Source organism: Polyodon spathula, chromosome 17 (assembly GCF_017654505.1).
Source record: "Polyodon spathula isolate WHYD16114869_AA chromosome 17, ASM1765450v1, whole genome shotgun sequence".
Taxonomy (NCBI): domain Eukaryota; kingdom Metazoa; phylum Chordata; class Actinopteri; order Acipenseriformes; family Polyodontidae; genus Polyodon; species Polyodon spathula.
Window position 1 is genome coordinate 37,713,208 of NC_054550.1, and position 12,780 is coordinate 37,725,987.

At 45.9% G+C, this 12,780-nt stretch overlaps 1 protein-coding gene across 9 annotated transcripts in view; it reads right to left on the reverse strand.

Annotated features, from left to right (window-relative positions):
- Nucleotides 1–12,780, reverse strand: part of LOC121330280 (serine/threonine-protein kinase MRCK beta-like) — a 66,032-nt gene that overhangs the window by 27,019 nt on the left and 26,233 nt on the right. For all 9 annotated transcript variants that reach the window (XM_041276667.1, XM_041276671.1, XM_041276666.1 and 6 more), the window contains exons 3-12: nucleotides 9,986–10,069; nucleotides 9,132–9,227; nucleotides 8,256–8,404; nucleotides 5,865–5,958; nucleotides 2,939–3,139; nucleotides 2,297–2,545; nucleotides 1,604–1,683; nucleotides 1,285–1,451; nucleotides 1,046–1,165; nucleotides 529–662 (exon numbers count right to left, since the gene is read on the reverse strand). In XM_041276667.1, the coding sequence (XP_041132601.1) occupies nucleotides 529–662; nucleotides 1,046–1,165; nucleotides 1,285–1,451; nucleotides 1,604–1,683; nucleotides 2,297–2,545; nucleotides 2,939–3,139; nucleotides 5,865–5,958; nucleotides 8,256–8,404; nucleotides 9,132–9,227; nucleotides 9,986–10,069 (1,374 nt within the window). The remainder of the gene's footprint in view (nucleotides 1–528; nucleotides 663–1,045; nucleotides 1,166–1,284; nucleotides 1,452–1,603; nucleotides 1,684–2,296; nucleotides 2,546–2,938; nucleotides 3,140–5,864; nucleotides 5,959–8,255; nucleotides 8,405–9,131; nucleotides 9,228–9,985; nucleotides 10,070–12,780) is intronic.

Below are 12,780 nucleotides of genomic sequence, written 5' to 3' on the forward strand. Positions count from 1 at the left end.
CAGCATTACCAGCCAGGTGCAGGACTGCACAGCACAGCATTACCAGCCAGGATGCAGGACTGCACAGCACAGCACAGCATTACCAGCCAGGATGCAGGACTGCACAGCACAGCACAGCATTACCAGCCAGGATGCAGAACTGCACAGCACAGCACAGCATTACCAGCCAGGCATGCAGGACTGCACAGCACAGCACAGCATTACCAGCCAGGATGCAGGACTGCACAGCACAGCACAGCATTACCAGCCAGGATGCAGGACTGCACAGCACAGCACAGCATTACCAGCCAGGTGCAGGACTGCACAGCACAGCATTACCAGCCAGGATGCAGAACTGCACAGCACAGCATAGCATTACCAGCCAGGATGCAGGACTGCACAGCACAGCACAACACAGCATTACCAGTCAACCAGAATGCAGGACTGCACAACACAGCATAGCAGAGCATTACCAGCCAGGATGGAGGACTGCACAGCACAGCACAGCAGGCACTACTAGCCAGCCAGGATGCAGGACTGCATCCCTACCTTGTGAATCTCTTCTTTCTCCTGTTTCAGTGCTTTGACCTGCTTGTCAAGCGCTTTCATCTTCCCCGAAGAGCTTTCGAATTCCTGCCGAAGAGTTACGGCTTCCTCTAGCCGATGTTCCAGCCGGTCGGAATCTGAACAGGAGGATAAAGAGGCTGAAATCTCTTCAACTCCTACGACTTTCACATGGGCTAGTTTATGCCATTTATAAAGGATATCACAATGAGGTGTAATGAGCCTATAATGTGACAACCACGCATGTAAAACAAGCTTTCCTGTCACTAAAGCACTTGTCTGAACACAGGCACCCACGCCGAGCCCACTGCAGGACTGTCTGCAGTCACATTTCGAACCTGGTGCAATTCTATGTGCCATGTCAAACCTACAGAACAAATGGAAGTGCAGCTGAGACTTGAGAAACAATCTTGTTAACGCTGTAACCCTGACATATATTGCATTGTAACTTTCAACACAAAATGACATAAACCAAAACCTTCCTGCCTGGCCCCTCCAGTACCTGCTAATTTCTTCTTCAGTCTCTCTATTTCTTCATTGAGTTTCTTCATTTCCTTATCTCTATTTGCAGTTCCTAATCCTCGGCTTGAGCCGTGAAGCGACTGTACAGCTTGTGTAGATTCTGAAGAAAAAACACGAACAACCACTGTGCATGTCAGCAAGTGCATAGTAAACAAAAAAGAAAGACATATTCGAGTCAGTATTTCTTTTTTATTTTTTTTTCAGATGGTTGAAAAGCACCTTGCAGTTTGTGGCTGAGCTCCAGCTTCTCCTGCTCCAGCCTCTTGATCCTCCTTTCGTACCCCTCCACCTGCACGCTGTTCCCCAGGCCTCTCTGCACGCCCCCCTCCGAATCGGCACCGTCCCAGTGCAGGACTCTCCTTAAACAGCCTCTGTCAGAGAAGCAGCTGGACAGCAGAGGAGAAAACAGAGACATAGTGCACTGAACATACACTACAGTATGTACACGTCCACATTTCAATAGAAATGAACACTGCAAATTCAGTGTTAATGTTGGTATAGCACAAAGATGCATACATTATCAATGAAGGATCCCTACCTTTCAGTGGTGTATGTAAAACCTACAAAAGGTAAGTGTAGTCCAGTAAAGCCAGTATGAGACCCTGGTGGCACGACATCCTATAGGATAACAAAACAGCACATCAGTAATGAATAATCACAGCATTGAGAGCCCTATCAGTGTGAACACATCCCCCAGCATGGAATCCATTAACACAGCATTAATCAGTGTGAACACATCCCCCAGCATGGAACATTTACACAGCATTGAGAGCCCTATCAGTGTGAACACATCCCCCAGCATGGAATCCATTTACACAGCATTGAGAGCCCTATCAGTGTGAACACATCCCCCAGCATGGAATCCATTAACACAGCATTGAGAGCCCTATCAGTGTGAACACATCCCCCAGCATGGAATCCATTTACACAGCATTGAGAGCCCTATCAGTGTGAACACATCCCCCAGCATGGAATCCATTTACACAGCATTGCCTCCCCTCTTCAACATGAACACTGGGTGATTATATTTTCATACAATAAATACTGTAGTACTATTATGGCTTCCAGTAAACTCATTTTGTAGTTTCTTTGATTACATCATGATGTTAAATAGAAGATCTAAATTATGTTCATATATATTTATTGATTGGTTTTTTAAATGGTCTCAATGCTGAAATTTTAGTTGATGCTAAACTTCTGGCCACTGCTGTAGCCAGATTCAGCCACGCACCGGGTTCTTCAGAACGTCGTCGTCCACGTCGAAGTTGGATGTGTCCGAGGGGCTGCTGACGTCCGGGATGTAGGGGGCCTCTGTGTTTCGAATGTTGTCCCAGTCAATCCCAGCAAAGAAGGGGTGCTGCTTGAAGTCTTCCATCCCGCTCTGGCCCAGCCGCCGTTCCCTGCTGCAGATGAGCCGCTGGATCAGGTCCTTGGCCTCCTCGGAGACGTCAGGGATGTGAGATGGGAACTGGAAGCGCTCCTGCAGGACACAGAATGAGGAATATATACCACTATTAGGAGAAGATGATCCGAGAGATCATTGAATACCGCTAGGTATGACAGCCACTGGTTAACAACATGCAGTTCAGTCTGTGACCAGCAGGAGGTGTAGAAAGATTTCAAAACAATACTGCTTATGCACAGATCCTGGTAATGACTCTTTCACTGTTATCCCGCAAAACTACAACCCCCTTTCCTGTCTTGTACAAGCAAGTCATACCATGAGGTTTATCAGTGGCAAACCAAACTCTGCAGACACTCAACTCTACTAGTGCTGAGCTAATGTGTCTAAACAGTTCTCATATTTAGTTGTGTTGGTCAACAATGATGTTGGCGTAACATCTGTGTGGCTGTAAAAGAAAAAGGGACTTACTTCATGATTCATAATCTTCCCGTATGTTTCTACCAGCGATTCTGCGTAGAACGGCGTCTCTCCATAAAGCATTTCATACATGCACACGCCCAGAGACCACCAGTCACACTCCGGCCCGTACTTCCCCATCCCGTCTTCCATAGCCTGCAGGATCTCCGGGGAGATGTAGTCAGGAGTGCCCACCGCCACCGAGGACTTTACCTGAACCAGGAGAAGAGACAGCAATGACCAACACAGGACAGGACCCAGCTGCACACACTGACCCTCACTATCACTGTACTGAAACAAGACACAATGACCAACACAGGACAGGACCCAGCTGCACACACTGACCCTCACTGTCACTGTACTGAAACAAGAGAGACAGCAATGACCAACACAGGACAGGACCCAGCTGCACACACTGACCCTCACTATCACTGTACTGAAACAAGACAGCAATGACCAACACAGGACAGAATAGCTGCACACACAGTTCTCACAATCCTAAAAGGTGGGAAACTCTGTGCTGTGTTTGTAAGGTCTGGGATGTAAAAAAATTGAGCTACAAATTACAGATTTACTGCAGAGTTGCTGGTGTGCCAAAGTCTATCATTTGGAAGAGACAGAATGTGAAGAAACAAAACAGTCAACCACAAAGACTGGGAAAATCCGCCCGCGCTTCATTCCACGTAATGAATGACAAAAACATTTCCCAGACAGCCCTGGCAGGTGCTGGTATCCAGTGAGAATGCTGCCTGGCTGCAGGCTCTGCTCTACAGAGACACTGCTACTAAACACGACAGCCAAGTGCAACAAACACATCGGCAACCCTGGCCTCCTCTTTCTAGGACTTGGTCATTTTGAATTGTTATTCGTTGCCTCAACCAGGGATTTACTGCTTAATTTCATATTTGTCTATTATGGGTAATCATTTTCACTTGGTTTGAGATTCACAAATAATAAAATAGAAGCTGGTTATAAGCCAGCACAGTTTCAGAGTGTGACAGCAGGCTGTTGCACGAAGTATTTAAGGCATACTAGAGGACTTTCCTCACTGCTTGCAGCAAGGCGTTTGGGTTTGCATCAAGACACAGCTCGGAGTGTAACATTAAGGACATGGTACTGAGCAGGATCTAGAACAGAAACATGCTTCAGGAAGATACTGCTGCTGTTATTTGGATAAAACAGTCTCAAGTAAATATTTTAATAACCCACTGGCACCAGGAATAACAACCCAGCTTATTTCAGCCTTGTAAGCGAACCCGATGAAAATATGCTAATAAACAGAACGCCAAGCCTGCTATTGTTATCAGACCACAATGACACAAATGATGTCTAAACCAGATGGAACAGCAAAGCCTCCGTTTATGAACCGGTTAGAATAGAGAACAGCAGACCCTTATTCTTCAACAAATGCCTCAAACTGCCTGGCCTGCGGGGCGAGGCAGTACACCCCCATATCAGACAGTAACAAGGGGGTGCTGCAGGGGAGGACAGAGAGGCAGGACACCCCCATATCAGACAGTACCAAGGGGGAGCTGCAGGGGGGGGGAACAGAGAGGTAGTACACCCCCATATCAGACAGTACCAAGGGGGAGCTGCAGGGGGGGACAGAGAGGTAGTACACCCCCATATCAGACAGTACCAAGGGGGAGCTGTGGGGGGGAAATGAAACAAGTGCAATAGAGGGGTCAGTTACCAGTGTGTCTGTATGACTCTTATAAACTAGAACTCCATGACATCAAAGTGCACGACGGGAGGGGCAGCCCTACTTTATTAAGTGTAATCCGATGACAGTAATAACTGCTTATTATAAAGATCTGTTCTGCATCTGTACAGCAGAAAACTAAATAAAATACACACTGTGATTATGGTAAATAACATTACAATAGATCATTCTTAAACTATGACAGTGTCAAAATGATTTCCTGTCCATATTCTTACAATCAGATGTGCATGGAGAATCAGTCAAATGTTTATTTCAGACTTTCTTCCTCCTTTATTTATGACAATAAGCAAATACTTAGCAGACTCTTGTGACTGGAAGCGCATGTTTACACAGCCAGGGCACTAAATAAATAACAACCCCAAGTTCTAGATGACTACTTGCAGATTAGGAGGAACGGGCCAGTGCAGTTCAGAGCAAAGACAGACACAGCACCACGACATGAAAGACTGCACAGTGCAGTTCAGAGCAAAGACAGACACTGCAACACGACATGAAAGACTGCACAGTGCAGTTCAGAGCAAAGACAGACACTGCAACACGACGTGCAAGACTGCACAGTGCAGTTCAGAGCAAAGACAGACACTGCAACACGACGTGCAAGACTGCACAGTGCAGTTCAGAGCAAAGACAGACACTGCAACACGACGTGCAAGACTGCACAGTGCAGTTCAGAGCAAAGACAGACACTGCAACACGACGTGCAAGACTGCACAGTGTAGTTCAGAGCAAAGACAGACACTGCAACACGACGTGCAAGACTGCACAGTGCATTTCAGAGCAAAGACAGACACAGCAACATGATGTGCAAGACTGCATTCACACCGCTCCCATCCTCTGCACAGTACAAAGGAGCCAAATCAGCTTTTAAATTCATGCACACGTTTTTAATCTAATAAAGCACTATTATTACTAGAGGCTCTCCGCCCTGTTGGTCTGCACCTACTAGAGATCCACAGATGCTTGCTGAGCTGGACAGAGTGGCTCTTTGCTACACATGTCAAACTCTACACTGCATTCAATGCAGTTGGGAGAGGAGAGGGCTGCTCTACAGTTTAGGGTTTCAAAGTTAAGGCAAGTTACATTAAAACACCAGAAGCCCATGAAACAGCACTGCACAGAAATTAACTATTGGTTAAAGGTTGCAGATCTTGACGATAAGTGTCCAAGCTTGCACCTGCTGAGCAGAATAACTGCTTCGTTCAAGATTGTACTTACTGTCCCATCATCCATCATCTTCAAGCAGGAGCCAAAGTCAGCCAGGCGGATATGCCCATTCATATCAAGAAGAACGTTATCTGGTTTTATATCTCTGAAACAAACACAAACAAAAGACACATGACCCTTCAGACCACATTTATACAGAGCATGGGAAGCAGGGTTAGAAACAGGGCCATTATAGGTTTTTTAATTGATCCTTGTAGGTTTTAATATGATCTTAAATAGCAGCCAGACCTAGAATAAGCCAAACTGTTATGGAATGGGAATCTTATTTCCTTCTGTGTAGAAAACAAGTATTTCTCTGTCTTGAGCAGCTTTTGCTAAACACAGAACAGTGATGGTACACAAACCATGTAATCAGTGTGATCAGGGCAGTGTTAATAATATACCATTCTGTCTCATGTAATCAGTGTGACCAGGGCAGTGTTAATAATATACCATTCTGTCTCATGTAATCAGTGTGACCAGGACAGTGTTAATAATATACCATTCTGTCTCATGTAATCAGTGTGATCAGGGCAGTGTTAATAATAAACCATTCTGTCTCATGTAATCAGTGTGACCAGGGCAGTGTTAATAATATACCATTCTGTCTCATGTAATCAGTGTGACCAGGACAGTGTTAATAATATACCATTCTGTCTCATGTAATCAGTGTGATCAGGGAAGTGTTAATAATAAAACATTCTGCCCTGTGTAATCAGTGTGATCAGGGTAGTATTAATAATAAACCCCTCTGTCTCATGTAATCAGTGTGATCAGGGCAGTATTGCACACAGCATTCTCAAGTCTGTTGTATTGTATGTGCTACAAACACATTTAGCATTGTTTTCCTCCCCTTCATGTTTTGCCACTAGTAGGAGTGTCGCTGTTTGCTTTTAATCCATGCACAGCTGTGAGCAAAGCTTCAATGGCAAACAGACTTCCCTTTAACACTGTGGCACACCACTGACTCTGAATATCTGCACCATCTCAACTTTACAAGACCCTTGGTTTTCATCTCTCTCTCTTATAAAATGACCACCTAAAATGTCAATTACTAGTCTTGAGAATGTGTCCTTATGACAAGTGATGTACTCTAGCAATCAGTCCCTTGCCATCGCAAACTCCTCTCTTCATGCACTGTGCATGTATGCGTATGTTGAGAAGCTCTGCTATCAGAAGAAGCAGTGTAACCCTAAACAGAATGTGCGTCACCATCACTGCAATGGGTAGAAATGGCATGGAGTGTGATCATACAACCTATAGAATAACAGGAAAGGTTATCAGAGACAGCATGGAGTCTGATCATACAATCTGTAGAACAGGAAAGGTTATTAGAGATGGCATGGAGTCTGATCATACAATCTATAGAATAACAGGAAAGGTTATTAGAGACAGCATGGAGTCTGATCATACAACCTATAGAATAACAGGAAAGGTTATTAGAGACAGCATGGAGTCTGATCATACAATCTGTAGAACAGGAAAGGTTATTAGAGATGGCATGGAGTCTGATCATACAATCTATAGAATAACAGGAAAGGTTATTTTGCACAGAACAACGACAAGAACAAATCCAGCTTCTTTGTCCGGTGCTTGTTTACTATTTTCCTCTCATTTCCAGGATCAGGGTTCTAATCAATAGCAGGCAGAGCACTTGTCACCTTCCGGATGTACTTCCTCCGACCACGGGAAAGGAAGCAGGGAGGGAAAGGCGGCCAGACTGGGAGTGAGTTGCAAGGAAGCATCCTGCTAGAAAGAGATCGCTTCACTCTAGACCCGACTGCAGTACAACTGGAGCGCCAGGGCTCTGTGCCTCATTCATGTGAAGCCTTTAGGGCGCCCAAGCCTCTCCATGCAGCTCTCTCTGAGTCTCAATTTTCTGAAGTTAGACAATGGCAAACATGATGAGAGAAAACCGCAGTTGAGGAAGTTCAGTTTCCCTGATTGAAACGGTTTGTTTAGAATACAGACCTGATTTCTGGTCTGTCTGCACCATTGACCCAAAGCTTGTCTTGTTCATTTTTACAACAAGGAGAAAAACAAACTTAGTGTTATAAAAATGGCAAGAATAAGCAGCCTAATGAATGTGCCCCCGTTGTTTATGCCTTATGTAACAATAAAGCCCACGATGCAAACAGGACGGAAACCATGTCCTACAGTGCGTCTTTGTTGTGCATGTACAGAAACATTCACACACTGCTTCTAATAATCCATGTCACTGTGCATGTACAGAAACATTAACACACTGCTTCACTGCTTCTAATAATCCATGTCACTGTGCATGTACAGAAACATTAACACACTGCTTCACTGCTTCTAATAATCCATGTCACTGTGCATGTACAGAAACATTAACACACTGCTTCACTGCTTCTAATAATCCACGTCATATAAATAAATTACCTGTGCACATAATGATGCTGGTGAATGGAATGAATGGCCAGAACCATTTCTGCCAGGTAAAACTTGGCCATGTCTTCAGGCAGCCGATCTTCAAACTTGCTGAGTAATGTCAGCAGGTCTCCTCCGACGTAGTAATCCATCACTAAATACTGCAGCACAGCGAAACAGACAATGATATTACACAGATATCCTCATGTAGTGTATGGTACAGATACAGTACACCTCGGCACATTCCAACGACTGACTGTGTCAGCACATATACAACACAGTACAATTCATCGGAAGAAATCTAAAGCTGGGTCTGGTTTGTGGAACACCTGGAATGTCCTGTTAACAGAATCTGGCCTCCACTAAGCTGGACAACACCACCACATGCATATCACTTATGTTAAAAGCACTGAGCTTTATAACCAAACCTGGTTCCTGAGACATGCTGTGGTACTGCGCCTCCCTGGGACACGCTGTGGTACTGCGCCTCCCTGGGACACGCTGTGGTACTGCGCCTCCCTGGGACACGCTGTGGTTCTGCGCCTCCCTGGGACACGCTGTGGTTACTGCGCCTCCCTGGGACACGCTGGGACACGCTGTGGTACTGCGCCTCCCTACTGGGACACGCTGTGGCTGCGCCTCCCTGGGACACGCTGTGGTACTGCGCCTCCCTGGGACACGCTGTGGTACTGCGCCTCCCTGGGACACGCTGTGGTACTGCGCCTCCCTGGGACACGCTGTGGTACTGCGCCTCCCTGGGACACGCTGTGGTACTGCGCCTCCCTGGGACACGCTGTGGTACTGCGCCTCCCTGTAATGCAGCAATGAGCTACACAAGCCCTAGATAACACATTGAAGCAGACTGAATTAGATTGCAGGTCAGCATACCAAATAGTTATCATCCTGGAAGGCATAGTGCAACGTGGTGATCCACTGGCAATCTCCATTCACTAAAACATTGCGCTCCTCACGAAAACAGGCAGTCTGTACGGAAACAAGGACGAGAAAGAGAGAGAGAGAGAACAGTCCTGGTTAACAGCTTAATACAGACTGTCCCACAGAACAGCACAAGCAGAAGTCTTCTTTGCCATGGGTCATTCATGGGGTGGGGAGGTATAGCTCGGCCAGGGTGTCCTCGGCTCACTGCGCACCATTTGTACATGATTTTATCTTGCATGAGCTCAGTTTCTGCATACTGTATGAAGAATGCAAGAACAAAACACGCTCACTAGATGTGTCTCCTGCTTCATTTAAGATCTTGTTAATTAGATAGCAGAAAATGACCCGACCAATGGGAAGCTAAAAGAAGATAAATGGGTAAGTGGCCGAACACACAACAGCCCTTCTGTACGCTGTGCAATATTACTCAGAGTGAAGGATTAACGATTAATTTGATGTTGACAAAAGCTTTAGTGACATAAATATGTTACTAAAGACAAGATGTCTGTAGGGACGGTCAGATCTGATTGCAGAAGAAAAAAAATAAGTCAAGTTTTCAACAAAATGAGGCAATTCAAGAGCTCCAGCCGTATGGCTGTACTTTCATTGGGCAATAACAATGATTTTGACTTGAAGAGCAATAAAACACACACGAGGTAATTCCAACTGTTCAGACAGTGTCCAGCAAGCGCTTTGACCAAACAGAATGAGGGGCCATCGTGTCCAGCAGCGCTGTGATCAAGGGACAGGGTTAGGGTTAGGGTTAGGGTTAGGGTAGAGACGGCAATAACAGCCTGACTTACTTCAGCTCGTTTCAACATTTCCCATTTGTTCAGGATTTTCATTGCATAGACCCGCTCTGTGTTCTTCATTTTCACAACTGCAACCTAAAAAACAAAAACACACCATGACGGATGGCGTCTATGTCCTGGGTTCAAATGTAAAGCGCATCCCTTAATGTAACTGCTGTTTGTAGCCGAGGGCCCCAGCTGAGGTCCAGGGCTGTCCTGTTTGTTTGGTTTTATTGAGCAGCTGGGACTGTGAGGCACATCAAAGAGAATTTGTGTGCTCACTCAAGGTCATACAGCAAGGAAACAAATGCTCGCCTTTCTCTCACACAATATTCCTGCACATGCAACACTTCTAACCCTTATTTTTACTTCATGCGTTATTATTATTATTATTATTATTATTTTTCTATTGTTTTACTTTCAGATCTTGCTGAAAACAGCCCTTTCTCTTTGCATCAGTCAGCAAGAAAATAGCCGCATGGAAATTTGATTCAAGCTACCTGCCACCCAGACTCCCACTGGCCCAGTATCAGAACAAAAAATAAACCTTGCTTAGTGGTCAACAATAAACACATACAGTATCCCACACACCATCCCAGACACAGGAGACTGTAGGCAGGGTGCAGGTGGACAGGGTGGGTAAGGCACAGTACAGCACACCCTCTCACTGCGAATCACACTCAATGGAATCCAATGGGACCCAAATACAGTAGATTATAGGCAGGGTGCAGGTGGAGAGGGTGGGTAAGGCACAGTACAGCACACCCTCTCACTGCGAATCGCACTCAATGGAATCCAATGGGACCCAAACACAGGAGATTATAGGCAGGGTGCAGGTGGAGAGGGTGGGTAAGGAACAGTACAGCACACCCTCTCACTGTGAATCACACTCAATGGAATCCAATGGGACCCAAACACAGGAGATTATAGGCAGGGTGCAGGTGGAGAGGGTGGGTAAGGCACAGTACAGCACACCCTCTCACTGCGAATCACACTCAATGGAATCCAATGGGACCCAAACACAGGAGATTATAGGCAGGGTGCAGGTGGACAGGGTGGGTAAGGCACAGTACAGCACACCCTCTCACTGTGAATCACACTCAATGGAATCCAATGGGACCCAAACACAGGAGATTATAGGCAGGGTGCAGGTGGAGAGGGTGGGTAAGGCACAGTACAGCACACCCTCTCACTGTGAATCACACTCAATGGAATCCAATGTGACATCTATTGCATTAGGCCTCAGGCCTGCAAGGAATGGGAAATGTTACAGTAGCTGTTACTTGATATTTTTGGGGATTAATAGAAAATAAGATTGCTGGTAAAACACAGCGATAGGAAAACACAATAAAGGCTAAGATCACTGTTTTAATCTGAACTCAGGGCGCCTAAGCCCTGTTTGAAAACAGGAATGTCTCTGTATAGGATGCAGAGCTCGGCTGGCTCTGGGCTTTAAGCCAGTTTAACCTTCTTCTCCATAAACCATTGTGACATCAGCAGGGCAGGGAGCAACGCCCAATGAGAACGCTTAAAAAATGTTCCAATCAGCCACCAGGTTTGATCTCTGATGATTGGACAAAGGAGTTTACAAACACTGCACATATTTTGCTTTTGTTCAACCATATAGTACAGTTATTTGCCATTTCTTTTTTCTTTTTCTGCTAACCCATTACAGGTCTACATGGTTAAAGTATTGTGAGACAGCTGGACTCATACTGAAGCCAGAGATGTTTCTTTACAGTATGTCGCCTTGAAAAAACACCACAAGAAGCATATAAAGGGTTGAGACTGTTTGAAACAAAACCCTGTCCTGTTAAGGCTCTACAAGGAGGAACAGTATTTTATTGTATTATTTGTAGCGTGCTTGATGTTTTTAAATAGCCTTACCTATTGCATTGGATAACTGTCCCCGATTGGGAAGGCATTCTTGTGATTACTGCCTGTTTGAGTGAGGCATTACACAGCTGAGCTGAGAGCAGCCCTGTGGACACACCCAGGACTGACCTCACTGCAAAAACAAACAGCTGCTGCTCTGCACAACAGCTTCCTTGCCTTTTTTAGACACAAAACTACCACCCTGCCTGCAAGAAGTCAGCCAAGCTCTCTCTACTGTACAGCAGAGTCAGGAACAGTGCATACTTGTGTGCGTGTGCGTGAGCAGGAGAGGGGTGTGTGCAGGTGGTGTGTGTGTGTGTGTGCAGGTGGTGTGTGTGTGTAGGTGTATGCAGGTGGTGTGTGTGCAGGTTTGTGCAGGTGGTGTGTGTGTGTGTGTGTGTGTGTGTGTGTGTGCGTGTGTGTGTGTGTGCAGGTGTGTGTGTGTGTGTGTGTGTGTGTGTGTGTAGTGTGTGTGTGCAGGTGTGTGTGTGTGTGTGTGTGTGTGTGTAGGTGTGTGTGCAGGTTTGTGCAGGTGGTGTGTGTGTGTAGGTGTGTGCAGGTGGTGTGTGTGTGTAGGTGTGTGCGAGTGGTGTGTGTGCAGGTTTGTGCAGGTGGTGTGTGTGTGTGTGTGTAGGTGTGTGTGTGTGTGTGTGTAGGTGTGTGCAGGTGGTGTGTGTGTGTAGGTGTGTGCGAGTGGTGTGTGTGCAGGTTTGTGCAGGTGGTGTGTGTGTGTGTGTGTGTGTGTGTGTGTGTGTAGGTGTGTGCAGGTGGGGTGTGTCTCTTTGTGTTCAAGACGGTTCAATCTTCCAGATCAGTTGTGGCTCTGCGGCTAGAAAGCCATTTCTCAGGATGATGCAACACTGGCGAAACGGCCAATGAGAACACTGATAAAGTTTCCAATCAGACACCAGGGTTGACCTCTGCACTTCCAT